Below are 26,917 nucleotides of genomic sequence, written 5' to 3'. Positions count from 1 at the left end.
GCTCCCTCCTGAGAGGGACGTGCTATCTGAGTGCACTGCAGAAGACAGCAGAAGCCCTGCAAGTGCACCTCTTAGACCACACCCCTTCCATAGCGGTGTTGGTTTCAGCTCTCTGGCACAGCGGGCAGACAGTAATTTTCCAAATCCAGTTTCTCAATTGCTTATGTTGTTGGCTCTTAGTTTTCTGTCATGCAATACTCTGTCCTCTAGCAGCATCAGCTATGGCATCTGTCTTTTCCTTAAAAATCTCTGTGGCTTGTATAAGTATAAAAAGAATCTGGAACAGAAAACTCCACCTAGAAACAGTAATTTTTCTCTGTGGAGAAGCTGGAGTTGGCCTTTATAAATTGTTACAAGCTTTAGTGAAAACTGTTTCATTTTGTTCTTTTTTTTCTTCATTTTGTTCTTAAGTGAGGACATAGTACTTTTGAAACGTTAAACCTAGTAAGAGCACCAAGGAAACAAAATGTTTTTCCCTTGAGAGTCTTTGGATTTGTAACATTTAGACCATAGTTTCCTAAACTATGAATTGTGGCCATCTATAGGTTCATGTAACTAGATGTGAGGACTTTTTACAAGTTGACAATAGTAAAAGGTTTCTGAAACAAAGTCTTAATTTAGAGTCAAAAATATAATAAATGAGTGCTTGCGGCAGGGTGTGCTGTGTTACATTGTACTCACATTATATTGAATACTTCAGTCCAGCCTTGGCTCTGCACACAGCTGTGCACTTGGCACTCCTGGTGCTGCCTAAAACACAGCAGCTCACCGCTTGGACTACTGTAGCTTATGATATGCAGTTTTTCAGCACGTGCAAAGTTTTTGCTATAATACAAACATACTACCTTGATCATAACAAAGACAGCATCTTTTTACCAGCATTCCTCAGCTTGTATCAAAATGTAGTTTTTTTGGCTTGTATTGTGTAAGAATGGTTGATTGTTCATTTGAATTGCTGACTTAAACATTACTATTATTATTTTAATTATTAAACAGAGCTAGGGAAGAATAAACAAAAACCAAGTTGAAGTGACTCTTAAACACACTGCTGTCATTTTATACTATGCACTTATGTACAGTATTGGCAATTAGAACATCAAAATATCAGCTCTGAAAAGCATTGAAGATTTTCTGTCCTACATTTTCAACTATTTATTAAAGACTTAATTCACTATGTAAAACTAAACAAGCACACTCACTAGTGTTCAAATTTGCTTTATCTAATAAATGGCAAAACTATATATGTATAACAATAATTGCTCTTAAATTTTTCTTGATTAGCAGTGAATGTTTTATTTTGTACATCTGTTTCACAAAACTGTATACTAGAGATATGTAAAAATTTCTCCAGTGAAAAACCTCAAAAGTAGAAGTAGTTTAGGAGACCCTGAACTAAACCAATGTCTAGCACATAGTAGGTGCTTGATAAGTACTGGCTGAAAGAATGGTGTGTTTGTCACGTCACAGATGTGCCAACTGCTTTGACTGTCCTGGGTGCATGCACACCCTTTCCACCCGGGCAACAAGCATCTCCACACAGCTTCCAGATGACCCAGCCAAAACCACCATGAAGAAAGCCTATTATTTGGCCTGTGGATTTTGCCGGTGGACATCTAGAGATGTGGGCATGGCAGACAAATCTGTAGGTGAGTGAGGGGTACTTAAACATGGATTTTGTACTACTGTCAATGCTGTAATTCCCTGTAGACTTGTGGGCAGCAGAACTTAAGTTCAGAACAGTTGTCGTAAGTCTTCTGTGTACCCATAGCCTCACATTTATGGATCATAGCTTTTTTGTTGGTGGTTTGTTTAGTTTTTTGTTTTTAAATTTTTTTAATTATTCATTTATTTTTATTTCAATTAGTATTTTGCCTACACGTATGCCTGTATGACGGTATCAGATCCTTTGGAGTTACAAACAGTTGTGAGCTGTCATGTCAGTGCTGGGAATTGAACCCAGGACTTCTGGAGGAACAGACAGTGCTCTTAACCACTGAGCCATCTCTCTAGCCTGGAATCGTGGTTTTTCATTTCAGATAGAATAATACTGTTTAGTTCTCTAGAGTTGGTAAAGTAGCTTTTATGAATCTAGTACTTTACTAGAGTAAAGTACTTAATGCCATTTACTTTAGAAAGTACTTCTTGGGCTGGTGAAGTAGATCAACTGGTAGAATGTTTACCGAGCATTTGTGAAGCGCTGGGCTCTTTTTCCAGCACTGTATAAACCAGGTATGGTAGCTTGCACATATAATCCCAGCACTTTGGAGGTAGAAACAGGAGGATCAAAAATTCAGGGTCATTTTCACCTGAATTTAGAGCTCAAAGCCATCATAGCCATATGAAGCTCTACCTCAAAAAAAAAATTTTTTTTATCAGAAATTTAAACATCAAGAACAAAATTAAAAGTGATAAATAAACTTAGGAAAGCAGGAATCAAAAATAATAGACGAAAGATAGCTAACCAAAACTGAAAAACCTTTATTAGGTTGGGGGAGGGGGAGCAAGAGCAGAGAGGGCTGGAGAGATGGCTCAGAGGTTAAGAGCACTGGCTCCTCTTCCAGAGATCCTGAGTTCAATTCCCAGCAACCACATGGTGGCTCACAACCATCTATAATGTGATCTGGTGCCCTCTTCTGGTGTGCAAGCATACATGTAGTCAGGAAAACATATATATAGTAAGTAAATCCTTTTTTAAAAAAAGTTTCAAGAGGGTCAGAAGGAACACAACAAAGGAGTTAAACAGTGGGTCTCATAACTGAATATAAAAATGATCATCTTACCTACAAATTATGAAAGTGCAAGTTAAAGCTTAATCTATTCCACAAATATTTTTAAATTTAGGTTTTATCATGTTAGCCAGACATAGGATAATTCATATACATTACCCTCTCCCTATTAATAAATTAGTTTTTACTTTTTTATTTGTTTGTGTGTGTGTGTGTGCTTGTTTGTAGGCCAGAGGAGAGCTCTCAGAAGTCAGTACTCTCCACTATGTAGGTTCTTGTCTTTTTTGTTTGTTTGTTTGTTTGTTTGTTTTTCGAGATAGGGTTCCTCTGTGTAGCCTTGGCTGTCCTGGACTTGCGTTGTAAACCAGGCTGGCCTTGAACTCAGAGCAGTTCACCAGCCTCTGCTTCCTGAGTGCTGGGGTTAAAGGCGTGCTCCACCGCACCCGGCCAGGTCTTTAGGCTTAGTGGCAAGTGCTGTTAACTGCAGAGCCATCTTGCCAGCCTTACTTACTTTTTAAGACAGGTCTCACACTCTGTAAGATCCTCTGGCATTGGAATCATAGATGGGCGAGAGCCACCGTGTGGGTCCTGGGAATCAACCCTGAGCACTCTGGAAGAGGAGTTATACTCTTAACTGCTGAGCCATCTCTTCAGCCCCTATTTATTTATATGTTATGCACATGGGTATTTTGCCTGCATGTGTCACATACACAAAATGCCCATGGGGGACAAAAGAGGGAGGGAGGGGTGATCGTGTGGAGGGGGGTGGTGGTACTTACAAGCCTCCACATGGGTTCTGGGAACTGAGCCCAGGTCCTCTGCAAGAGCAACAATGTTCTCATCTCCTGAGCTGGCTCTTTTTTAGCTTGTATTTTATTTGTTTTCATGACAGTTTCATTGTGTACCAGACTAGTCTTAAAGAAATGGTGGATCTTGGGTCTGTTCTAGGCTCTCTGTGTCCTATGTTACAGATTCTATTTCAGTAGTTTTATGAGATTCATGAGTATGTGAACTAGTGGATCTCTGATTATTGTACTTTTTCTTTGACTCTTCATCCTGTTTGTGTTGTCCAATTCTGGTGTGTTTTGTTTTACTATACTTTATTTTTTTATATAAAAAATTTTTTTTAAAGAAGCGGTGATTCTTGTACCTCAGCCTATATAGTCCTCTAGGTTTCGAGGCTTGAGCTGTCATACCTGGCTAGTTGTGTTTTCTTTATTATCTGTCACATATACAGTATCTTTAGCAAAGTGTCTTCAAATCTTTTGTCCTTTTTTAAAGACAGGGTCTGGTGCCCAGGCTGGTCTTGAACTCCTGTTCATCTTGCCTCCATCTCTTTAAGTGCTAGTGTTACAGACACATATCTGCTTCCTTTTGCCCACTTACTGCCCTGTGTGTGTGCGTGTGTGGTTACAGTTTGTACTTTGTTTCCTGTCAAAGGGAGGTCAGTCTACTTCAGTTCTGTGTGCTTATAGGAATGCTAGCTTCACCCTTAGGGTTTAGCCTATTGTCTGTTTCTCAGGTAAGTTCTGTATATTTTTAATGGCCAAGGATTTTGAGGTTTAGATGGGTTTTGAGTTTGGGGGATTGTGTTTTTCATGTGTAGATCCAGTTGCTGCAGCTCCAATTGTTTAGAATTTGCATCGTTCTACAGATGAGAACAGGGTTTCCAGATTTTGCCTGCTTCCTGAGTTGGATTCCTGGCACTGCCATTTACCCGCCGTGTAACTTTACACCTGTTAACAGTCCTGATCTTTGGATTTCTCATCTATAAAATGGGACCAGTCAGAGTACCTTACCTAGAGCATATTGTGAGAATGAAAGCACGCGCTCTATTTCAAGTGTCTGGTGCAGACTCAGTGTAAACATTTCTAGTGCTGTTGGTGGTCACTATAACCCTCACCATACTTAAATAATGTTATGCTTGGCTTGATGGCCTTCAAGCTTCTTAGCTACTTAAGAAGCTGAGGCAGGAGGATTACAAAATCCAAGCTTGCCTGGAATACAGAGCAAGGCCAGCACAGCTTAACAAGATTGTGTCTCAGATATTTTAGAAGCAAGATTGGTGAGATGGCTCAGTGGGTAAAAGGTCTTGCTCTATAAACATGACCACCGGAGTTGTTTAAAGGTCTTGGAATACAGTTCAGTAAGCCCTAGGCTCAGTCCCTAGTACTGGAAAGAGGGAGGGAGCTTGGGGGAGGGGCATTTCTGGGCATGCCAGTCCATAAGATTTCTAGTGTTGTTCTTGGAAATTCTGTGCTTTTATATTGACATCTTCTGAAAATAACAAGGCAAAATTACTGCTTAATGTTTATTTTCCAGCTAGTGGTGGTTGGCAAGAACCAGAAAATCCTCACACACAACGGGTAAGTACAAGAACATAGACCACAGGGGATGAAAGCAGGAAAGGCAGTGGGTGTGGCCTGTGCCAAGATGTGCCTGTATTTGTGCCATGGGGTCAGTTACTCACAGAGAGGCATTAAGTCAGTGCCAGCTCTTTACTGTTAACTTAAATTCATGAAACACACTTAATAGTTTTGGTTCTGTGTTCTAGTTATATTTCATAAAAGGAGCAAAATAGTTTTTGCTGTTTTCTTCATACAACCATCAATGACTAAAAGTCTTGTTTGTTATCAGATACTCTTGGAAATATGAGTGGGTAGACCTTTTGGCCCTAGAGGCACTAATTTTGCAAGCACCCTTGGACCAGTAACGACTGGAGCATTTGTGCAGTGTGTACTGCAGTTGGCCTTGCAAATCCATGCCTTAGAACAGTGTGAGAAACTGATTTGCTGCTATCAACATGCACACTATATTGTCAAAGTGAAAACTAAACAGGAATTTGTAGTTTCCCACCTACAACATCAGCAAAAATTAAAAATACCAGAAATATCCAGGGTAAAAGGGTAGGGAAACGGTTTTCTCATATGTACCAGTGTATACTAATAGGTTGATAACATTTTCTTGAATTCTTTTGCTGCGTATAGTCCCTAGATGCTACCTATAGAAATGCATGCATATATGAACAAGTATTTCTACATATTGGTTGGGGGGAAGGTGTGCGCACGTGCATGCACGCATGTATGTGTGTGAAATCTTTAGCTTGTCTCATGGATAAGGGAGAAAGTAATGTAAGGAAGAAATTGTGCCTTGTCAACATTTCTTGGGAATTTCAACTATTAAGGTAAACACGAGCAATCTGCTGTTATCTGGAGATGCTAGATACAGGAGGGAAAGAATGGAGGCAGGGAGCAGCCTGTAGGTAGAGGAAACAAAGCATACAGTAACTAAGAGTGATTGAAGTGGACTCTGGTGTCAGCAAATGGAGAAGAGTATTTGAGGATTGACCTTGTAGACTAAGAAGTCTGAGAATCCTTTAAATGTTTAAAAGCAAAGAAATGACAGGATTGCTTTAGTGTGTTTTAAAAAAACAATTGCATGGGGCTGTAGAGATGGCTCAGAGGTTAAGAGCACTGCTTGCTCTTCCAAAGGTCCTGAGCTCAGTTCCCAGCAACCACATGGTAGCTCACAACCATCTATCACAAGATCTGGTGTCCTCTTCTGACATGCAGGCATACATGCAGTCAAAACACTGTATACTTAATAAATAAATAAATCTTTTGACTGGGCGGTGGTGGTGCACACCTTTAATCCCAACACTCGGGAGGCAGAGGCAGGTGGATCTCTGTGAGTTCGAGGCCAACCTAGTCTACAAAGCGAGTCCAGTTCAGCCAAGGCTACACAGAGAAACCCTGTCTCAGAAAACAAAAATAAATAAATAAATAAATAAATAAATAAATGCATGAATAAGTAAATCTTTTTTTTTTTACTTGCATTAGCTGAAGAGACAGCTCTGTGGTTGAGAGCATTGGCTGTGCTTCCAGAGGACCTGGGTTCAGTTCCCAGTACCTGTATAGCAGCTAATACCTACCTGGAACTGCAGTTTCAGCTGTGATAAAGGCCATAACCAAAAGCAACTTGGGGAGGAAAGGGTTCATTTCATCTTACAACTCTCAGGTCATATTCTATCACTAAGGGAAGTCAAGGCAGGACCTAAAGCAGAGGCCATGGAGGAACACTGCTTACTGGCTTGCTCTATGGCTTGTTCAGTTTGCTTTCCAACATACCCAGGGCCCACCTGCTTAGGAGTGATGCTACCCACGTTTGGATGGGCCCTCCTGTGTCAATCATTAATCAAGAAAATGCCCTATAGTCTTGCCTACAGACAGCCTGATGGAGGCAGTTCCTCAGGGAACTTTTCTCTTCCAAGATTGCCTCAAGTTGACATGGGGGATCCACCACTCTATTCTGGCAACTACAGACACTACATATGTGTGTGTGTGTGTGTGTGTGTGTGTGTGTGTGTGTGTGTGTGTGTGTGTTTTACACAGGCAGACAGACGTGTAGTCAAAGCACTCATATACCTAAAGTAAATCTCTTTTTTTTTTTTTTAATGCTGCTGTATTGAGAGGAAAGAATGCACCAGAAGACCACTGATGTCCTTTGTTACGAAATGATTAAATACCTTTTAGGACATTTGTTCTATGCAGTGTGGTCCAGCCTTTGCAAAAACAAGACAGATGTGTTAGTACTGGATAGAAAGAGACCCCAGATGATATATAGGGAGTCCATGATAGTTGGAGTGGGAAAGACTAGAGACTATATTCCATTTTGCGTGAAAAATAAAGTACTTGTGTATGGAGCAAGTTATATGTCTATACACAGGTGCTTTAAAGTATATCATATACTTGTGTCCCTAAAGTGTGTCAGAAAGACATAACTTAACGGGTACCTAATGAAGGAAAGGCTCCCTACAGCACAGAGGATGAAACAGAGTTATGCATTATTCTTTATGTTTGAATGTTTATAGTTAACATTGCTTTATGATGAAAAAACGTTAATTAAAAAGTGACAGGGCTGTAGAGATGGCTCAGGTTAAGAGCACTGTCTGATCTTCCAAGTGCCTGAGTTCAGTTATCAGCAACCACATGGTAGCTCATAGCCATCTGTGATGAGATCTAGTGCCCCCTTCTGGTGTGTAGGCACACATGCGGGTAGAATACTGTATAAATAATAAATAAATCTTTTTTCGTTTTAAAGCAGGCATGGGGGACAGAGGCAGGCGGGCCTGTGTGCATTCCGGGCCAGCCTTGTCTATGTAGCACTTTCTAGGCCAGCCAGGGCTACATAGTGAGATTCTTTTTCCAAAACAAGTGACAGAGGGAGGGCAGTAGTGTCACATCCGGGGAGAAGCAATGGAGCACATCATCCGGACTCCTCCACAGCCCATGCAGACTGCAGTCGGACATAAAGATTTCATCTCAGTTCTGAGAACAAGTTCTCTTCACAGAAAAGGAACAAACTGCCCACTTCATAGTTTTTCCTGTTTCTTTATACATTTTATTTCTTGTCAGTGCAGTCAATTAATTTTATTAGTCTTTTCGTGAAGCAAATAGTCTTTGATTTTTTTTTTCAGATGAACAAGTTGATTGAATATTACCAGCAGCTTGCTCAGAAAGAAAAGGTTGAACGAGATCGCAAGAAACTGGCACGGCGTAGAAACTATATGCCGTTGGCTTTTTCGGTGAGAATTTGGCACAAAAAGACATTTTTGCAAGGCCTGAAAGGTATCAGAGGAGTGGCCATTTCAGAAAGTGGCCTATGTCTTAGATTTTCATAGTTGATATCAAAAGCAATTCCTCAAATACAGACATGTAAGCCCACAGCTGTGCTTTTGCGTGTCATTAATTCTACCTAAATTCCTGGGTTTTAATATGGGCATCTGTCTTTCTTCTTCCATTGCTCCATTTCATTTTATTCCTCCCCAAAAATTACTGCTTAATTTTTTTAGGCTATTCATGCTATTTACTGGTTTTGCATCTTATAGAAAGATTGAAAAGAAGGTGGGGGAGCAGTAGGTTTTATTTTGCCCACCCTTGTAGTGTACCATTGACCCTGTGGTTTCCCAGTTCTGGTCTTTTGTTTGTCTTTATTTTGAAACCTCCCATCCTACTTTTTCAAGATGGAAAGCCCTGGCACATGCACGGTGTTTGTTGTGGTGGCGCTGGTGGCGCTGGGGTTGGGGACCTCACCCCTCACTGGCTGTACCCTGAGCCTGGCACAGTGTGTTGTGCGGCTAAATGAGCAGTGATTTGCACAAGGGGAGTTGTTGATAGGAAGTAGTTGTGGGTGTCATTTTCTGCTGGCTTATAACTACTAGACAGAAGCAGGGATTGGGATATTGAGTAGTTTCATTTGTTCTCACACAACAGTTTGTTTCCTTTGTATCTGCTTCAGCCCTAACATGCTGACATTGAATCAATAACATTTACTGAGTGTCAGACACAAGTTGAGACTGTGCTAAGTACATACTGTGTATCATTTTTCTTAATCCCCACAACAGTCCTGTGAGGCTGATCAGATTTCCCCCACTGTACACTTTGAAATGAGATCTGGAAAGGTTAAGTAACTTGTCATACTGCGTCTACTGGACAATTAGTTAAGCCACGAAAGCCATGATGTGAGATATATAGATTTGAGTTTAATTAAACATTAATACTTGGAAAGTACCTACACTTGCCAAAGAAGTAAGTGAATGTCCCCAAATAGTCAGTTGGCCTGACAGGGTTCCCACGCCTACATATTAGGACAGGACTTGGAACTAAATGCGCTCTCCCTCCTACCTTCCGGTATACCTGCTGGCTGTATGCATTTGCTTTTATCTTATGCTTCATTTTTTTTTTTATCTCTGTTGCAACCTGCTGCTATTTTGGGGCTCTACAGCAACATACTATTCATGTAGTGGTAAGTTCTCTTTTATGATTCTTGCTAACCTGAAGAAGTTAGCAGGCGGACATTATGTGCCTTAGACACACCACATAGATCTTGTCTGAACCGAAGCTTGGATGTACTTAGGCTAGTGTTAAAAGCTCACATGTGGTCCACTTATACTGTTTTACTGTAGTTTAGTCTTTGTGTTGGCTATTCTAGGAACAGAATAATAAATGTGGGTGACAAAGAAAGTAGATTTTGAATAGTGTTTTGGTTTAATTAGTTTTGGATTTTGTTTTAGTTGTTGCTTATTCCCCTAAGCTTCTCCTGCTGTGCTGTCCTAGCTCTTGCTTTCAATAAACAGTATGTGTAAACTAGCCTTTCTAATAGGAGCTTCTGAACTTTGTTTAGGACAAATACAGTCTTGGAACCAGGCTTCAGCGACCACGCGCTGGCGCATCCATTAGTACGCTTGCTGGACTTTCGTAAGTTTGGACATTAAATGACTGAGAACAACATAACAAAATAAATGTTTAAAAGAATTTTTTTTTAAGCTACCAATAGGAAAAATATTTTTAGATTTAGAAAGGACCCAAAGTTTAAGATGCTCTACATGCAGGGTGGTGGCGGCACATACCTTTAATCCCAGCACTTGAGAAGAAGAGGCAGGCAGAGCTCTTGAGTTTGAGGCCAGTCTGGTCTACCGAGTGAGTTCCAACAGCCAGGGCTACACAGAGAAACCCTGTGTCTCAGAAAGCACACAGACACAAGCACTACATTAGAGGGATACTTCAGTCGATGATGAGGACTTTGAGGATGCCCCAGTGGACCTTTAGGAAGTTACTCCTCTCCTCTTTTAGCCTTAGAGAAGGAGAAGACCAGAAAGAGATAAAGATTGAACCAGCTCAGGCCGTCACTGAAGTGGAGCCTCTGCCTGAAGACTACTACACGCGCCCGGTGAACCTCACAGAGGGTAATTCCCTGTGCTCGTCTCCTCCTGCTCTGCTCTTCTGCCGCTTCTGCCTTGTTTCCTTGCATGCCTGGAGACTTGGGGTTCTAAATAGAGTAGTCACGTGAAGCATGTTGAAAGTGAACATATGTGCTCATTTCAAAACCTGAAATGTCAGCCGGGCAGTGGTGGCGCACGCCTTTAATCCCAGCACTCAGGAGGCAGAGGCAGGTGGATCGCTGTGAGTTCGAGGCCAGCCTGGTCTACGAAGTGAGTCCATGATAGCCAAGGCTACACAGAGAAACCCTGTCTCAGGGGAAAAAACCTGAAATGTCTGTTAGTGCTGTTCATATTGGCATATTGCATCGGGTAGCAGATTTCTTTACCCACATAAAAGTTTAATTTTGAAAATGACGGCGAACTAAGTCTGACTTCTGCCTTTCTTGTTAGTGACCACCCTTCAGCAGCGCCTCCTTCAGCCTGACTTCCAGCCAGTCTCGGCTTCACAGCTCTATCCTCGACACAAGCACCTTTTGATCAAACGGTCCCTGCGCTGTCGGGTAAATACTCTTTTCTGTAGAGTTGCTGTTTGTACAGGAGAACAGCAGATAGGCATGGTCCCATAGTAAATGCAGAAAGCTCAGAGACCACAGCAGATAAGATGGACATACGGTTTCAGTCCTGGTGTCCCTGGAAGTAGCTGCTGTTGTTCCATATCTCCTGTAGACACAGAGACTAGAGCTTCTGAAGGTTGAATGCATAGTGTAAGCTCACAGAAGAATAGCAAAAGAATGTGTGGCATTTAGGCTAATACAAATAGAGCACTAGGACAAAATAAACAATTTAAGAAGAGTCGAGAAAGAAGGAAAACCACAATTCAGGCTCTAGGAATATACAGAACAGAGTTTTGTGAGTAAATTGTAAAAACAAAATGAACAAAATGGAAGGAGGAAAGGTCTTCTAGGTTCCATAGTGTGATGCTGTGGCATTCTATGGGGTTACCGTTCCTGAAGGATGTAGTGTGGTACCCACTGGCCACACCTAGCTGCCAAGTGCTGGAAGTGGGAAGTTAGCTGAGATACTGACTCCTAATTCATGTAAATAACCACATGGGACAAGTGCTAATGCTACTAAGTAGTGCATCTCTGGGTTAAAGAGATTTAAAGTCTTCGTGCCAGCACAGTGTGTACACTTGATGCAGCTCCTGATCCGCACAAAACAAAACATAGCCTAGATCTAGACAAAAACACCATGGAGAGGAAGGGAAGGGTGAGGAGGGGTAAAAACTAAGAAAATTATGTAAAATTGAGAAGTTGTAAATTAACAGGATTTTTTTATGTTATTAAAGAATTAGTCTTTTTTGGGTTGTTTTGTTTTTGTTTTTTGAGACAGAGTTTTTCTGTATAGCTTTGGCTGTCCTGGACTCACTTTGTAGACCAGGCTGGCCTCGAACTCACAGTGATCCACCTGCCTCTGCCTCCTGAGTGCTGGGATTAAAGGCGTGCGCCACCACGCCTGCCTAGCATGAGTCTCTTTTAGGGATAATGTTTTTTAAGTATTTTCATTTTTTTGGAGGTGCATGCTAAAACATTAATGGATGAATGGAATAGTGTCTAATATTTATTATAAAAAATAACTAAGAATGGAGAATGAGCATATAGCAGAAGCTTATCCAGCTCAGATGGTCAGTGAGTGAAGGCACGTGCCGTCAAGCATTACAATGCTGTGATCCCTAGAACCCTTGGGGGGGGGGGGGAACAAGTGCCCACCTCACACTGATTAAGTAAGTAAAAGACATAGATTGTCCAACTAAATAAATTGAACTAATGCTATAACTCATTTATATGCTGACTAGAAACAACGCAAATACAGGAATTCAGAGAGAGTAGAAGTGCAGGTAGAGCTGGGCATGTTGGTACACGCCTATAATCTCAGCTCTTGGGAATCTGAGACAGGACAATCGTCACCTCAAGGCCAACCTGAGCTGTACAGCAATCACCCTGTCTCAGTGCCAAAGGCTTGGGATGGAGCTTGCTCTTACCTAGCACTCACAAGGTCCTGGGTTCAGTTCTCAGCAAGAAAGAAGAAGGAGCAGTAGAGGTTATACAGATACTATTTATGTGCTTCTTTGCTTGCTTGCTTGCTTGCTTGTCAAGACAGGGCCTCACCTGTGGTGGAACACACCTTCCATCCCAGCACTCGGGAAGCCAAGGCATGCAGATCTCTGAGTCTAGACCAGCATGGTCTACAGTAGGGCAGTCTGTGTAGGACAGCCAGAGGTACACTGGAAAACTGTCTCAGAAAACAGATTTTGCTCTTTTTTTTTTTAAGTTGATGTTTGCTAATTATGACATTACAAGTCTTTGGAGAAAGACTATCAATTTTGCTAGGGTGCTTAGGCATCTGCTTCAGTTGATGATGCACTTGCCTACTCTGCACAGGTTCAATTCCCAGTGCCCCATAAAACTGGATGTGGACTATATGCCTGTAATTCCAGTACTCAGGAAGCAGAGGCACAATGATCGTATGTTCAGGGCCATACTCAGCTACACAGCAGATCCAAGGCCAGCTCAGGTCCATGAGAAAAAAATTAGTTACTCATATCTGATTTCTGAGTAAGGAGTTATTTCATAAATAGGCAAACAAAGTAAAACCCGATCTTTTACCATAGTAACAGTAAAACTTGTGCTCCCATCCCAGTGGACTAAAGAATTGTCCATAAGGTGCATGATAGCAAAGGACCAATGTCTAGAATGTACACCTGACTCTCAGCACTCTGCAAAGGAAGGTACAACATAAAGCAGGGCACGGGGCAAACGCCCCATCCACCACTCTGGATACAAAGCAAAGAGTGGCACAATCCAAGACCCCTGGTCCAAAACCAAACAAACCCACAGTAATCCAGTATAACAATAGCTAGTGAATATGGCAGAGAAAATCCTGCTGTTAATAAGCATGGAAGATACTTGAACTTACACAGTGATCACAGAAGTATGTATTAAAACTGCTTCAGGATGCCATTTGATAATCAGATAGCAGAAATTAGCAGTTTGGGAGTATCTGTCAAAGTAGTAAATGGCCTTCCCATTGGTCCATTGTTAGAAAATTGTCTTACTAGCTGGGTGTGATGGCACACATCTGTAATCCCAGCACTCTAGGAGACAGAGGCAGGCAGATCTCTGAGTTCGAGGCCAGCCTGGTCTACAAAGGAAGTCCAGGACAATCAAGGCTACACAGAGAAACCCTGTCTTGAAAAATGAAAGAAAGGAAGAAGGAAAGAAGGAGGGAAGTTATCTTACTGACATGTACATGGGAAGGTGCCTCGTGTCTAGAACTCACTGCTGCTAGTGGGAATGCTCTAGATGTCTTAATTGTCTGGTTAACATTACAGAATCATTGCAGTGAAACAACAAAGCTGAAATTCCTGTCTGCTGGAATAGAATTTGAAGATTAATGTAAAAAGGAAAGGGCAAAAGAATATATAGATTTCCCTTTTGTATTATTGTGAAAACAGAAGATGAAATATGCTTATACATAATGTGGCTAGCCTGCTCTGTGCATAGATTGCCCCTGCAAAGAAAAACAAGAGACACACTGGTAATATACTCTGTATACTAGGCACTAATGAAGTTATGTAGGTCATTGAGTTTAAATCCTTACTTCTAGTCATACAGATCTCCAAAGTTACATAGGTTATTTCTTCTTCTTGGGTCCCATTTTAACCATCCATTAACTAAGAACATTAACAGTTGTGTACATTCATCTAGTGAATCCATGTGGTGCTTGTGAAAATTGGTGTATGTATTGTTCAGCACACAGTGAGAGCCTGGTGTGTGCTAGTTATTTGGACAGTTTCTAAGCACTGCATGCTGTGATACTTATGATGGTTCCTTTGGGCAGCACAAAACATAAAATTCTAATAACTACCTTCCATCTGCATTTAATGGTTCCGAGGCTCTCCAGACTTTCATCTTGTTTCCTTCTGACATGTACTTTCTTTTTTAGAAATGTGAACACAACTTGAGCAAGCCAGAATTTAATCCAACATCTATCAAATTCAAAATCCAGTTGGTTGCTGTGTAAGTATTTTAGGTGTTTGGTTGAAGTTGTATGGATGTTTTTCAATGGGGATTATCTTTTCAAAACAATCTAAAAAAGAAAAGAAAATTTACATTGAGTCTTTCTTCTCTAAAGTTTCTAGTCTGGTTTTGCATCTATGTCTAGCATGAATTCTCAAGTACATCTATAAACACAGTGGCCTGAAACTGGCACTTCCTGGAACCCCAGCCTCAGGGAAGACAGAAGCAGGAATGTGTTTCTCTCTGTGACACAGTGCTGTGAAATGGTCTCTGGCAGTATGACCAGTCGTTCATTACAAACCATAAAGTACCTAAGTTAAGATGTGTGAAAAGATGGTGAGGTTTCATAGGAAACATTAAAATAGCAGCCATCATAGATGAGGATGTCAGTTAAACATGTATCTCCGCGTGTTGGGGATAGGGTTGAGAATGGCTAGAAAGTTTGTGGAGAGCAAGGCAGATCCCCTAGATGGCTTGGCTTGGTGTTTTTGAGACAAGGTCTCACTAAACCCGGACTGGCCTTGAACTTACTACACAGAGGAACTCCTGGTTCTCCAACCTCCGCCTCTTGAGTGCTGGGGTTACAGGTGTGTGGCACCACTCCAGCACTCCATGCTACGGAGACCTTTGACCCAGCAATACTAGGGAAAGAATGTACTCTCCAGAAACAAAAGCACCAATAAAGATGCATTTGTGAAGGTGTACATCAGCATTTTCATGGAAAAAGCTAGAAGCAATTCTTTAGCTGGCTATTAACAAGGAAGTTACTAATTGACAGTCTCTTCTATTGGAAAATATTATGCAGCTGTTTAAAAAAGAAGCCATTAGGAAGTCAGGTTGCAGAGTGCTCGCCTGGCAAGTTAGGGTCTAGGAGAGAGCCAGGTGTTGGGACTACCCCTTGACTCTCTAAGATTATTTTCATCATCTCTAAAATTGGAGCAACATTCTTCTTTTTCAAGAATACTGAGAAAAATCCCATAAACTGTGATGTTTATTAGTCTGTAACTATAAATCACCATAAAATGTTCACTTTCCTAACTACCATTAAGCAATAATAGCTGTTATGAATGAAGAAAGCTACCACAATAGCATGTGAACCATAGCATAAATTCCTCGTTGGATTCTTAATATTATGTTCCATGGGATGTGTTGGCGCGCGCCATTAATCCCAGCACTCGGGAAGCAGAGGCAGGACTCACCTGATTTACAGAGTGAGTTCCAGAACAGCTAAGGCTACAACAAGAAACTCTGTCTCAAAAAGAACAACAAAAAGAAAAGGGACTGACAAGGCTGGAGAGACTCAGCAGTTAAGAGCACTGGCTGCTCTTCCCAAGGACCCAGGTTTAATTCCCAGTACCCACATGGCAGCTCCCAACCGTCTGTAACTCCTGTTCCAGGGGATCCGGCACCCTCATACAGACATACATGCAGGCAGGACACCAATGAATATAAAATAAAAATAAACAAATAATTTTTTTAAAAGAAGTATGTTCATAGGAGACAAAGACTAGCAATTTAGAGGGAAAAGACTCGAAAGGCAAGTAAACAGTTTCTCTTGGCTAAGTTGACAAAGATGTCCCTGCCAGAAACCAGAACTGCCAGTAGTGTTTGGAGGCTCTGATGTGGTTCCTAGATGACTTTAGGGTTACTTTTTGGGGGGTTGGGATATATTAGAGGAGCAGCAAAGGCCTGTTAAGGATGAAACAACTCTGTTAAAGAGAACAGAATCTCTGTACTGATGGAGACCTAACACTCCATTTAAGGTGTTAATCACCTGGCCAGGGCAGGCATACCTTAAACAATGTTAAAGAGATGGGTAATCTGGGGGCTGGAGAGATGGCTTAGAGGTTAAGAGCACTGACTGCTCTTCCAACGTCCCTGAGTTCAATTCCCTCATACCATCTATAATGGAACCTGATGCCCTCTTCTGGCATGCTAGTGTACATGCAGATAGAGCATTTATATACATAAATTATTTCCTAAAAAATAAAAAGATGGGAATTGATCCTTTAATGAAATATGTTTTCCTTCCTGAAATTCCCACATCTGGTGCAGTCCCTACAAGCACAGCTGTCATGAGGCTCCAATTCCTCTTCCTTATTTCTGTCTCATTCAGGGCTACTTAGAATCTAAATATGCTTTTTTAGCTCTCTGCAAAGCTTCCCTCCCCTCCACGTGGCTGCCTGTCCACGTGGCTGCCTATCCACGTGGCTGCCTGTCCATGTGGCTGCCTGTCCATGTGGCTGCCTGTCCACGTGGCTGCCTGTCCACGTGGCTGCCTGTCCACGTGGCTGCCTGTCCACGTGGCTGCCTGTCCACGTGGCTGCCTGTCCACGTGGCTGCCTGTCCACGTGGCTGCCTGTCCACGTGGCTGACCTCCACTCCAGCTTCAACAGCTCAGTTGTTTCCCTTCTCTCCATTCTCTTCCTCCAGGCAGCTTACAGCTCGCCTGACCTGGGCTGTTTTCTGTTAAACTAATAATAAAGGTGTCCTTGGCCTTAAAATATATGTGCATATTCATTAGAGACACTGGGGCTATAGCTCATGGTAGAACACTTGCCTAGCATTTGTGAGGGTCTAGATTAATACCTAATACAGGGTAAAACCAAAACTGTGCTCACTAAAGAAACCCTATATGCTTAGGGAGTAAGCTCTGGCTGGCCTCGAACTCACAGAAATCCATCTCCCTCTACCTCCTGAATGCTGGGATTAAAGGCTTGCACCACTATCCCTAACTTGTGAGCTTATTACATCCTTATCCACAGAGCAGAGAAGAGAGCTAACTGGGAGTGATATAGGCTTCTTAAGGCCTAAACTTCTGCCTCTGGTTGACAGGTCTCTTCCAACAAAGCCATATCCTAAACCTTTCCGAACATTCCAACTTCAGACCAAGCATTCAAATACATGAGCCTGTTGAGGCCATTTAAAGCAGCATCGTGGTCTGTAAATACTGAGCAGGCGTTTGAACCTGGGCAATTTTGAGTCAAGACACACATTCAAGCAGCTTGTGGTTATGAAATCAAGAATGAAATACTGTAGGTTGCCTGGGTCTGGACCCTGGCACTACACCTACCCATGCCCAGCATCTCCTTTTTTGTAATGAGGTAGCAGTAGTCAGGCCTATCTCTCAGAGTTGTACACTATAGTGTACACTTGTACAGTACTTAGAGCATTGCCTGGCACACAGGAAGCACTGTGTGTGGTTAAGAATGTATTCGTGCTTGCAGCCATACAGAATGTTAGCTACTGATATTGGGTCTATAACCACTACCTTGTTCAGTGAATTAAGTGAGATTTCCCCCAAAATAAATTTATAACGAAAACATACGATGTGACACATAAAACTATAAGCCCTAACCCACCTCTATATACATACAGGCTGAGATCGTAAAATTTCAGACAGAACTAATTGCAAGTTTGGTTTCATGGTTCTTCTCTTGTGGTTCTTCATTTTCTCTGACTGTATTCTGTTTAACATTTGTAGCACTGGTTTATGTGTTTGTGCCCTTTTTTTAAGGTAAATAATAACTTCAAGAGCCTCCGGTGAACATTAATACATGTTTTTATTTATCGGTAGCAATTATATTCCAGAAGTGAGAATCATGTCAATCCCCAACCTTCGCTACATGAAGGTTAGTACCGTACTTATTGACACAGGCCTGATACGTCAGTGGCCATGCACGTGTGAATGTGGGTGGCTCTGTGTGTGGAAGGGGATGCTGGAAGGAAGGTGCAGGCCAAGGGCAGTTTGAAGTGATACAGACAGTGAGACTTTGTTTCTTTAAACTGGGATTCTTGCCAACAGCATGTTGGATATGTAAGAAGCAGGCTGCACATTCTGTAAAGTTAGAAGGGGGGGCGGGGATAATGATACTGGGTGCCATAGGCAACTACTCTTATTGCCATAGGAGCATTTCTGTTGGTTCAGATATGCATGCATCAGCACCAGGAGTCGATAGGTTCTTCTGGGCCATTGCCCTCCTTCCACGGGGTCCCTTCTGTGCAGCGGTGAATGATTGACTGTTCGGCAGCAGCCTCTCTGGCTCTTTGCCTTCATGCTGCTCATGAAAAGTTTTACAACATCCCTTTATCTTGCCAGTCTCCAGAGTAGCAAATGACCATGTTAGGTTTGAGAAATCTTAAAAAAGATTTTATGGTCTTAATGTGTCATTTTTCTCCTACCCTTGGTAATACATCTGGCTAGCCTATGGCTATTGTGTTTTATTTAGAATTTGTTTGGTTTGGTTTGTCTCATCCCAAAATGGGATGAGAACTGCAAACTTTGAAGCCATCGTTTAGATAATAAACCTTTCTCTAAGTTTCCAGGTGTAGTAACTAGGATCTGCCCAGCGTCTTTAGTGAGATAGCCACCCCAGAGGCCACCTCACTAACACAGACACAGAGAAATCAGCAAACACTCTCAGGGTACTCTGGTGTAGAGGAGCAGGAAGTGCTGTTGCCCTAGAGAAATGGGGATGGTTTTGTAAAACATTTTGTGTGGCACCTAAAAAAATGGACCTTGGTTGGGGTGTGACACACGTCTGAAAGATGCTTTTTGTTGTTGTTCTCCAGGAGAGCCAGGTCCTCCTGACTCTTACAAATCCAGTAGAGAACCTGACCCATGTGACTCTGCTGGAGTGTGAAGAGGGAGACCCTGATAGTATCAACAGCACTGCGAAGGTAAGGGCATTTGTCTCAGACAGACCCTGGCATCGCCTTGCACTGGCTTATTGGACACGACTTAAAAGAATCCACGCCATTTCTCATTTCTATGTGTGATCCAAAATGTCCTGATTCTATATCCTAATTTTATCTTAACAAATACCCAGCTACTGCCTGTCAAACCTTGTTGTTCCCACCGAGTCCCAGGCAGGAGACCTGTCTGACCTCACTGTCCTAGTACACGTCATCTCAGCCTGTTACCTGTGTTGCTGCCAGGCTCTTGTTGCTACGTTAGCTGCTTAGCCTGCTGATCATGCACAGCTCTGACTTCAGGATGAGGTCCACTCTCTTTGGCACAGGTCCTTGACAATAACTGCTTTCTGTTTTCAGTGTGACCTTCCTCCAGATCCTCAAGTTTAACATTTTTCAGATGCTGCCATATGATGGCTGCACCAATGGGTGTGAGTGCTTCTACTGGGGAGCCCCATTGCTGATGCTTTCACCTGAGCGCCTTCTTCCTCCCCTGCTTCCTAGTGTGCATACCCTTTACATTCAGTTTAACACTCATTCTTCAGGACTCGTGAGAGGTCATCTCCTTTTCATTAGAAGCAGATTTCTCTTCCACATTCCCACCTCTTACTTCTCTACTTACACAGAGTACAACTAGCAGTGGCTAAATACTAAGGTGATTTTGAATAGATTAATGCATTTATTTTTAAATTTTACTTATGTTTGTTTATTTGTATATGTGCACACTTGTGCTTGTGAAGATATGCTGCTGGTGGTTAGAGTCATTTATCTCAGGCTGCTGGGCATGGCGGCAAGCACTTTGACCCACTGAACCATCCCACTGGCCAAGTTGATGGAAATTTTAAGAGAACTTTATATGGTACTTACTCATAATTCATAATTCAATGTGATACTCATAGCAAGCATTTATAGAAGGAATGCTTCTATTTCCAGCTGTTCTTCCCAGCTGTTGTAGAGAATATCACTAGAGCGTTTCCTAGTAGGGCTCACCTTTTTTTTTCTTCTGCCTTTTAATGATTTCACTTACTAGCATCACCTCCAGAAAGAGATGACACATGTTCTTACATCTCTTTTTTAAAATAATACTAGTAAGTAGCCTAGTTGGGCTAAAAACATAAAAGTCTGCTGTGTGGATGCAGCCTTCATCAAGGCCTTAATGTGCTGTTGCCTGCCACACAGCTCCACTGCTGCACTGTAGCGGCACTTAGGAACTTGACTAGTGGTGTCTGGGATGACAAGGTGTAAACCAGTTCCAACATAAGAATCTAAACTGTGCTCCACAAGCATAAATACAAATACACCCAGTGTTCAGTGTCAGAAAGTCCTTGTGTTTGCAGGGGGAAGATAAGTAAATTGTTTAAAATATACCAGGAGTTATTTCTAAAACAATATCTCAAAGGACATAGCACTCCATTCCCCTTCAGAAGTAATGCATTAAAATAAGAAAAAGGGGAAAGATGTATTGCAGCCCTGTGCCCTTGATCTGGTTGAATTCCGTTCAGTAAGCTGTATTAGTTCTGTTGCTGCAGAAAAATAACCCACGGCTGGCAACAGCAAAGCCCTAACGAGACAACCTGATGAGGCTCATTTTGCCTGGCATTGGATTGTCCAATCCACCACTGCAGGGGAGTCATGGTGCCCACCTCAAGTCAGTTGGTCACAGGGTGTCTTCAAGTCTGTCACAGCAGAGAGATGAACGATAGCGCTCAGCTACCTTCTCCTTTTTTACCAGTCCATAGAATTGCGCACCACAGTTAGGGTAGGTCTTCCCACCCTACTCAGCCCAATCTAGAAAAGCACACACAGCCATCTGAGCAGACTGTCTGTTGGGTAAGCCTTAGCTTTCCCGCAGCCCCATGAAGGGAGTGCTCATGTCCGTTCTCCATCCTTGGGGCCGAGGTCCTCAGCTGTGTTGTAAGACTGTGCACTGTACACATGTGTCCAGATGCTCACCTCTGTCTACATGGTGCTGTTGCAGTCCGTCTCTTCTGAAACACGCCTTTCTTTTGCTCTCAGGTGGTGGTGCCTCCCAAGGAGCTCATCTTAGCAGGCAAGGATGCAGCAGCAGAGTATGATGAGCTGGCAGAGCCCCAGGACTTTCAGGATGACCCTGAGTAAGTGACCTCTCTGTGACCTTTCTGTGATCTCAGACTACAGTCAGCTGATCCAGAAGCCTGAGTTCATTGTTCTTGTGTTGCTGTGACCAGATACCTGACAGGAACAGCTTAAGGAAGGGAAAGGTGATCTAGCTCCAATTTCAGAGGAATTTTAGTTCATCATGGTAGGCAAGGCATGAAGACAGAAGAGGCTTCACCTGTCTTTCACACTGGGTGCACCACATGGAGCAGAGAAAGCTGAAACAACTAGAGCAGCAATGGGCAAGTAGCCTTTAGCCTTTTGTGGGCTGCTTCCCGGCTCTGTGCCTGAAGAGTAGCCCCACATGTTTGGTACTGAACATTAGAGGCAGGAGCTTGGGTGGCATGTCAGGGTCCTTAAAATGCTTACATGCATGTTTTCTTGTCTGAGGTTGTTTGGTTTTGTTTGCTTTTGTTTTTTTAAGTTGATTGATTTATTATGTATACAATGTAGTATCTGCATGTATGCCTGTACGCCAGAAGAGGGCAGCAGATCTCACTATAGATGGTTGTACTCAGAACCTCTGGAAGAACAGCCAGTGCTTTTGCCACTGAGCCACCTCTCCAGCCCTTGCCTGGTTTTTTGTTTGTTTTTTGTTTTTTTGATGTTTTTCTATTTATAAAATAGCTGCTGTAAAGGGCTGCAGTGATGGCTCAGCAATTAAGAATTTTCTCTACTCTTCCAGAAGACCCAAGTTCAATTGCCAGCACCCAAATGGTCACTCACAACTATCTAACTGTTACAGGGGATTGAATTCCCTCATCTGGCCTCTGCAGGCACCAGGCATGGTGATGCACAGACTTAACATGCAGGCAAAACACCCATACACGTTAAACACATAAAGAAAACAAAAGGCAGGTGGATCATTGTGAGTTTGAGGGCAGCCTGATGTATAAGGCAAATTCGAGGACAGTCAGCACTATTACACAGAGAAACCCTGTCTCAGAAAACCAAAAGAAAAGGCAAATATAAACAGCGGGGCTTTTTCTAAAGAAACTCCTCTGCTGTTCAGCAGGGTGGTGGTCACCGCGTAGGTGCCCACTGTACCCTAAAGTGACAGGAAGACTGTTGATTCCGTTGATTTCATGTCTGCCTAATACTGTGCCTCTCTTTCCATAGCATTGTAGCTTTCAGAAAAGCCAACAAAGTAGGCATCTTCATCAAAGTCACTCCACAGCGTGAGGAAGGCGAAGTGACCGTGTGCTTCAAGATGAAACATGATTTTAAAAATCTGGCTGCCCCGATTCGCCCTATGGAAGAAAGTGACCAGGGCACAGAGGTCATCTGGCTCACTCAGCATGTGGAACTGAGCTTTGGCCCTCTTCTTCCTTAAAACAAAGTCTCCTAGTGGGCAGATCCTACCTACAGCTCTGTCACCACAACTCTAACAGTGTGGAAGCTGCTGCTTCATTAGACATGTTTATAAAGATGTACCCATCGCTACTGTATCCTGCTCCTAGGAGTGGTGGAAGACAGGCCAGGGTCAGGAGCACAGGGTAACTGCTGTTGACACCAGGAAGCCTGTGTGTTCCTCACTGAGCCCTGCACGTTGAGTAACAGCATAGGTCCATTGCAGTAAAAAGCATGGTGGCTGTTCCTCAGAGGGGCATTAGATTTACTCCCTGAGAAACATGCCGTGCACCTGTCACAGTTTGACAGGAAAGACTTAGGTGGTAATCCCGAGCAGATTGCTCCCCGTGCCCCAGCATTGGTCTCAACCTTCCAACTGCTTTCTGCATTCCATTGAGGATAACCCAGTAATCACCACCCTTCATGTGCCATGGCTCTCACTCTGCCATTGACTTCCATTTGACAGAGCAGTAGGACTGTCAGTGTCTTTAACTTTGTGGTGCCAGGGACATCCTGTCACTGTCTTAAGGCACTCCATTTGTCTCTTCTAAAGGAATACAGTATACGTGTCAGTTGCTTGTCATTTTCCTCAGTAGTATATGGGACTTTCAGGAATTTGAGTTGCAAGCAATTACATGTCATGCGATTCCATTTGTTTTAATATTACCACAATACCCAGGGGCTAACGCTGCCATGGGGAGACAGCCTTTATATATCTCACTACCTGCCCTTCTCTACTCCGTTTGCCATTTGTTCGTTGTTGTTTTGTTTTGTTTTTCAAATAGGATTTCCTCTATGTAACAGGCTGGCCTGGAACTCCCATGTATAGACCAAGCTAGGCTTGAACTCACCTGCTAGGATTAAAGACACTTGCCACCATGCCCAGCTCTCTGCTCTGTTCTATGATTCAAGGAATTGTTCTGACACTGGGGGGTTTAGAAAAGAGCAGAGACAATTTCAGTGGACACTTCGCTGCTTCACTTCTAGGATACGGAAAACATTTGAATTAGAGTTTTAGCATGATCCAAACTAATGTTCTTTCCACTGAGATGAAGGAGAAATTAACTATCAGTCTCTTAAATTCAAAACTGGACATAAAGGAAAAAACTTTTCCTTCATGGCTGTGAGACTTTCCGTGCTGTATCCAGTGAGACCGTTTTGGTGGTAAGCCATAGCAGTTCAACCATTAGCCAGCCTGTTCCCAGATGTGCGCTTTCCTCAGATACTAACACTGAGTGCAGACCTTAATTTTTGTTTTCTATAACAAGTTGACAGAGTAGACCATCTGCACCACTTCCTTAAAGTGTTCTCAGCACACGGCCAGCAGACCCTGGAGGAAAGTTCCTCTTTACAAGTCCTGCTTTGTTTTTCGGTTTGTCTCTAGGGTTTGTTTTATTTTAATGGATATATGATCTGGAGTACAGATAGAAAACAGTCTGTGTTAGCTCCCCTTAAGACAAACTATTTAGGAAGCTCTTGGAAGACAATCTGTTCTTTAAGATCAAATCAATTTTGCAAAACGATATCCCCAAAGATTAATATACTACAGTATAAAAATATTGAGCCCTAATATGGGAGCAATAACTGATGTTTAGCATCTTAGAAGCTGGAGCAGAGAGCTGGGTAATGACAAGTTTAAACTACAGAAAGTGGTTTTTCTCTAACTCCAAAGCCTCAAGTGAGAGCCCCCTGTGAGACCACTACTCGGTATCTCCTGGGTGTGGGTATTGTGTGTCACACATTGCAGACACAGGTGCAGTTGTCTGTTTATGCCTTTTGCAGTGAAACTGATACTTACTCACTAGAACAACGTTGATGTAATAGGTCTCTTCACTCCTGAGTGATAAACATGAAAACACTTTTGAACATAGTTTTTAAAAGAAGTTAACTTAGAAATACCAGTTGTTGGCTGTTTCAAGGTAAGTTTAGTGCAAGTTGGTCTTGTGTGTTCTTAGAAAAGGTTCCACCCCTGCAGCTGGTGAATTGGTAATTATTGCCCTTTTTGTATTAGATGGGTGCAGGGTTTTTAGTACTAGTCAGAGTGCACCAAGCAAGAGTCGCCATCCTTAGCACTTGAAACTACGATTGGGAAATTTGCGGCTAAGTTACTTTTGGTTTGTGAGTTGATTCACACTCCACACTTTTCTTTAGTTCCAAGTACGTGTTCCAGGCATACTGCACTAACTGCCTGTGCTGTGCATTTTTGTAATAAGCATCCTCTTGGTCCCTTTGGGGAATGAGAGGCACTCCTTGACTTAGGAATAACAGGTTTCTGTTCTTGCCTTATTGCTTACTGTAGTGAAATAAAAGAGACAAAGCTTGAGTGTCTTCTGTTTGATTTCATAAATACAGGTTATGCACTTTAAACCCTTTAAATCAGGGTTTAAAGGTCAGTTGTAGGTGACAGTGGTTTGTGCCCTTCCATTTCTCTAGCCTTTATTTTTATTTGGGGGGAACAGGCCAGAAGAGGGCAGCAGATACTCTGGAGCTGGAGGTACAGGTAGTTGAGCTGCCAGCTGGGAAGTGAACTGCCCTGCTACTGCCTTACTAAGCTGTCTCGCCTACATAAATGAGTACATTAACTTGCTAAGAGTGATAGCCATGCCCTGCTTTGCTGTGATGCATGCCTTTAATGCCAGCACCAGTGAGGCAGAAGTGGGCAGATCCCTTGTGATTTCAAGGCTTGACTGGTCCATACAATGAGTTCTAGGACTATGTAGAAAGATCTATCTCAAAATAATAAAAATGTAATTCATTGGAACACTGGAGTGGATGTTGCTTGAGCTTCCATCCATGTTTTCAGACACCCCGTGTGTTAGATGTGTGTCTCCTGGCTCACTGCCTACAAGGCATCCTTTAAAGTATACAAAATTGGGGTTGCTGTTGGTTTTCCTATCCCAGCTCTCCCTGCTGTGAGTAGCCAGCATTAAAGAGCCTGATTAATCTGTTTTGAGTGCATTTTTCTACTGAACCCAGAAAGAGTGCCAAGTTTTTGTTTTGGGTGTTTCTCTGTGTAATCTTGGCTGTCCTGGACTCGCTCTGTAGGCCAGGCTGACTCCATTGATTCAATCCGCCTGCCTTTGCCTCCCAAGTGCTGGGATTAAAGGCGTGTGCCACCGTGCCCGGCTGGGTCCCCTTTACTTAAAACCTATGGTGTGAAACCCCGGCACTTGAGAGGTAAGCTAACATGGAACCCTTCGTGGAGAGCTCTTTCTAGCCACTCAGCGTCACCCCACCGCTCCTGCCTGGCCTCTCCAGGAACCTCTGTTGCCTGAATTCTGACCCCTTTCTGGGCTTCTGCCCCAACAGCAGCTTGGAAAGCCAAGGACCGAGAAGCTCAGGTATGGTTAAAGGAGATACAGGTGACATCTTTTGAACATAGGGACAGTTAAATGAGATCCAGGTGGTACCTTGGTCTTCTTTAGAAAGAACAGGATTATTCGGCTTGTGCTTCCAGATCCTGTTCATCAATGAAGGAAGTCAGGACAGGAACTCAAACAGAGGAACCTGGAGGCAGAGGCCATGGAGGACTTCTATATGCTCCAGTGAATTACTTTTTCTGAGATAGGATATCTACAGGGTCCTAGAACTCACTATGTAGACCAGGCTAGCCTTGAACTCCCAAGAGATCTGACAGGACCCAAGACCTCTAACCAAGTGGTGTCCCCATCCCCAGTGGGCTGTGCCCTCCCACATCAATAATTAGGAAAATGCCCTACAGACCAGTTTTAGGAGGCATTTTCTTATTGAGGCTCCCTCCTCTCTGATGAATATAGCTTGTATCACATTGACATAAAACTAGCCAGCACAGCTGTTTCTGGTCTTTGTGAAACAGTCACACTTACGCTGGCTGACCTGCAGCTTCCTATGTTGACCAGGCTGGCCTCAAACTCAGAAATCAGTCTCAATCTGCCTTTCAAGTGCTGGGAACAAAGGTGCTACTATGTCTGGCCATAAACGTGTCTGTCTGAAATGTTAGACCACAGGGGCAACCCCTGAAGAGGGGTCAGCCACCCTATATCCTATGTACGATCTTAAGCTGCTAAACTCCTAGTATGAAACAGCCAGTGGTGGGGTTGGACAATAGGATTAACTTCCTAAATTATATATATTCTTATATCCTGTCTAGTACTTTCGTTGATCTGCTAAGCTAAGAGCCATGCCCTCTTAAAGTCTGTAAGAAATAACTAGCCGGGCATGGTGGTGCACGCCAT

At 42.8% G+C, this 26,917-nt stretch overlaps 1 protein-coding gene across 2 annotated transcripts in view; it reads left to right on the top strand.

Moving 5' to 3' along the window:
- The window catches only part of DCTN4 (dynactin subunit 4), a 29,791-nt gene extending 4,765 nt beyond the window's left edge, over positions 1–25,026 (top strand). The window contains exons 3-14 of one of the 2 annotated variants that reach the window (XM_084780165.1): positions 1,468–1,646; positions 5,049–5,092; positions 8,203–8,310; positions 9,510–9,530; positions 9,909–9,982; positions 10,358–10,470; positions 10,897–11,006; positions 14,452–14,525; positions 18,103–18,157; positions 19,098–19,205; positions 21,234–21,331; positions 22,473–25,026. In XM_084780165.1, coding sequence (XP_084636291.1) covers positions 1,468–1,646; positions 5,049–5,092; positions 8,203–8,310; positions 9,510–9,530; positions 9,909–9,982; positions 10,358–10,470; positions 10,897–11,006; positions 14,452–14,525; positions 18,103–18,157; positions 19,098–19,205; positions 21,234–21,331; positions 22,473–22,686 — 1,198 coding nt within the window. In that variant the 3' untranslated portion in view covers positions 22,687–25,026. The remainder of the gene's footprint in view (positions 1–1,467; positions 1,647–5,048; positions 5,093–8,202; positions 8,311–9,509; positions 9,531–9,908; positions 9,983–10,357; positions 10,471–10,896; positions 11,007–14,451; positions 14,526–18,102; positions 18,158–19,097; positions 19,206–21,233; positions 21,332–22,472) is intronic. The other variant, XM_084780166.1, reaches the window with a different exon arrangement.
- Positions 25,027–26,917: the final 1,891 nt, after the last annotated feature.

The sequence above is a fragment of the Acomys minous genome (assembly GCF_964271855.1).
Source record: "Acomys minous genome assembly, chromosome: 4".
Taxonomy (NCBI): Eukaryota; Metazoa; Chordata; class Mammalia; order Rodentia; family Muridae; genus Acomys; species Acomys minous.
The sequence above is the reverse complement of the archived record's forward strand: the minus strand, read 5'-3'. Positions and strand labels throughout refer to the sequence as shown.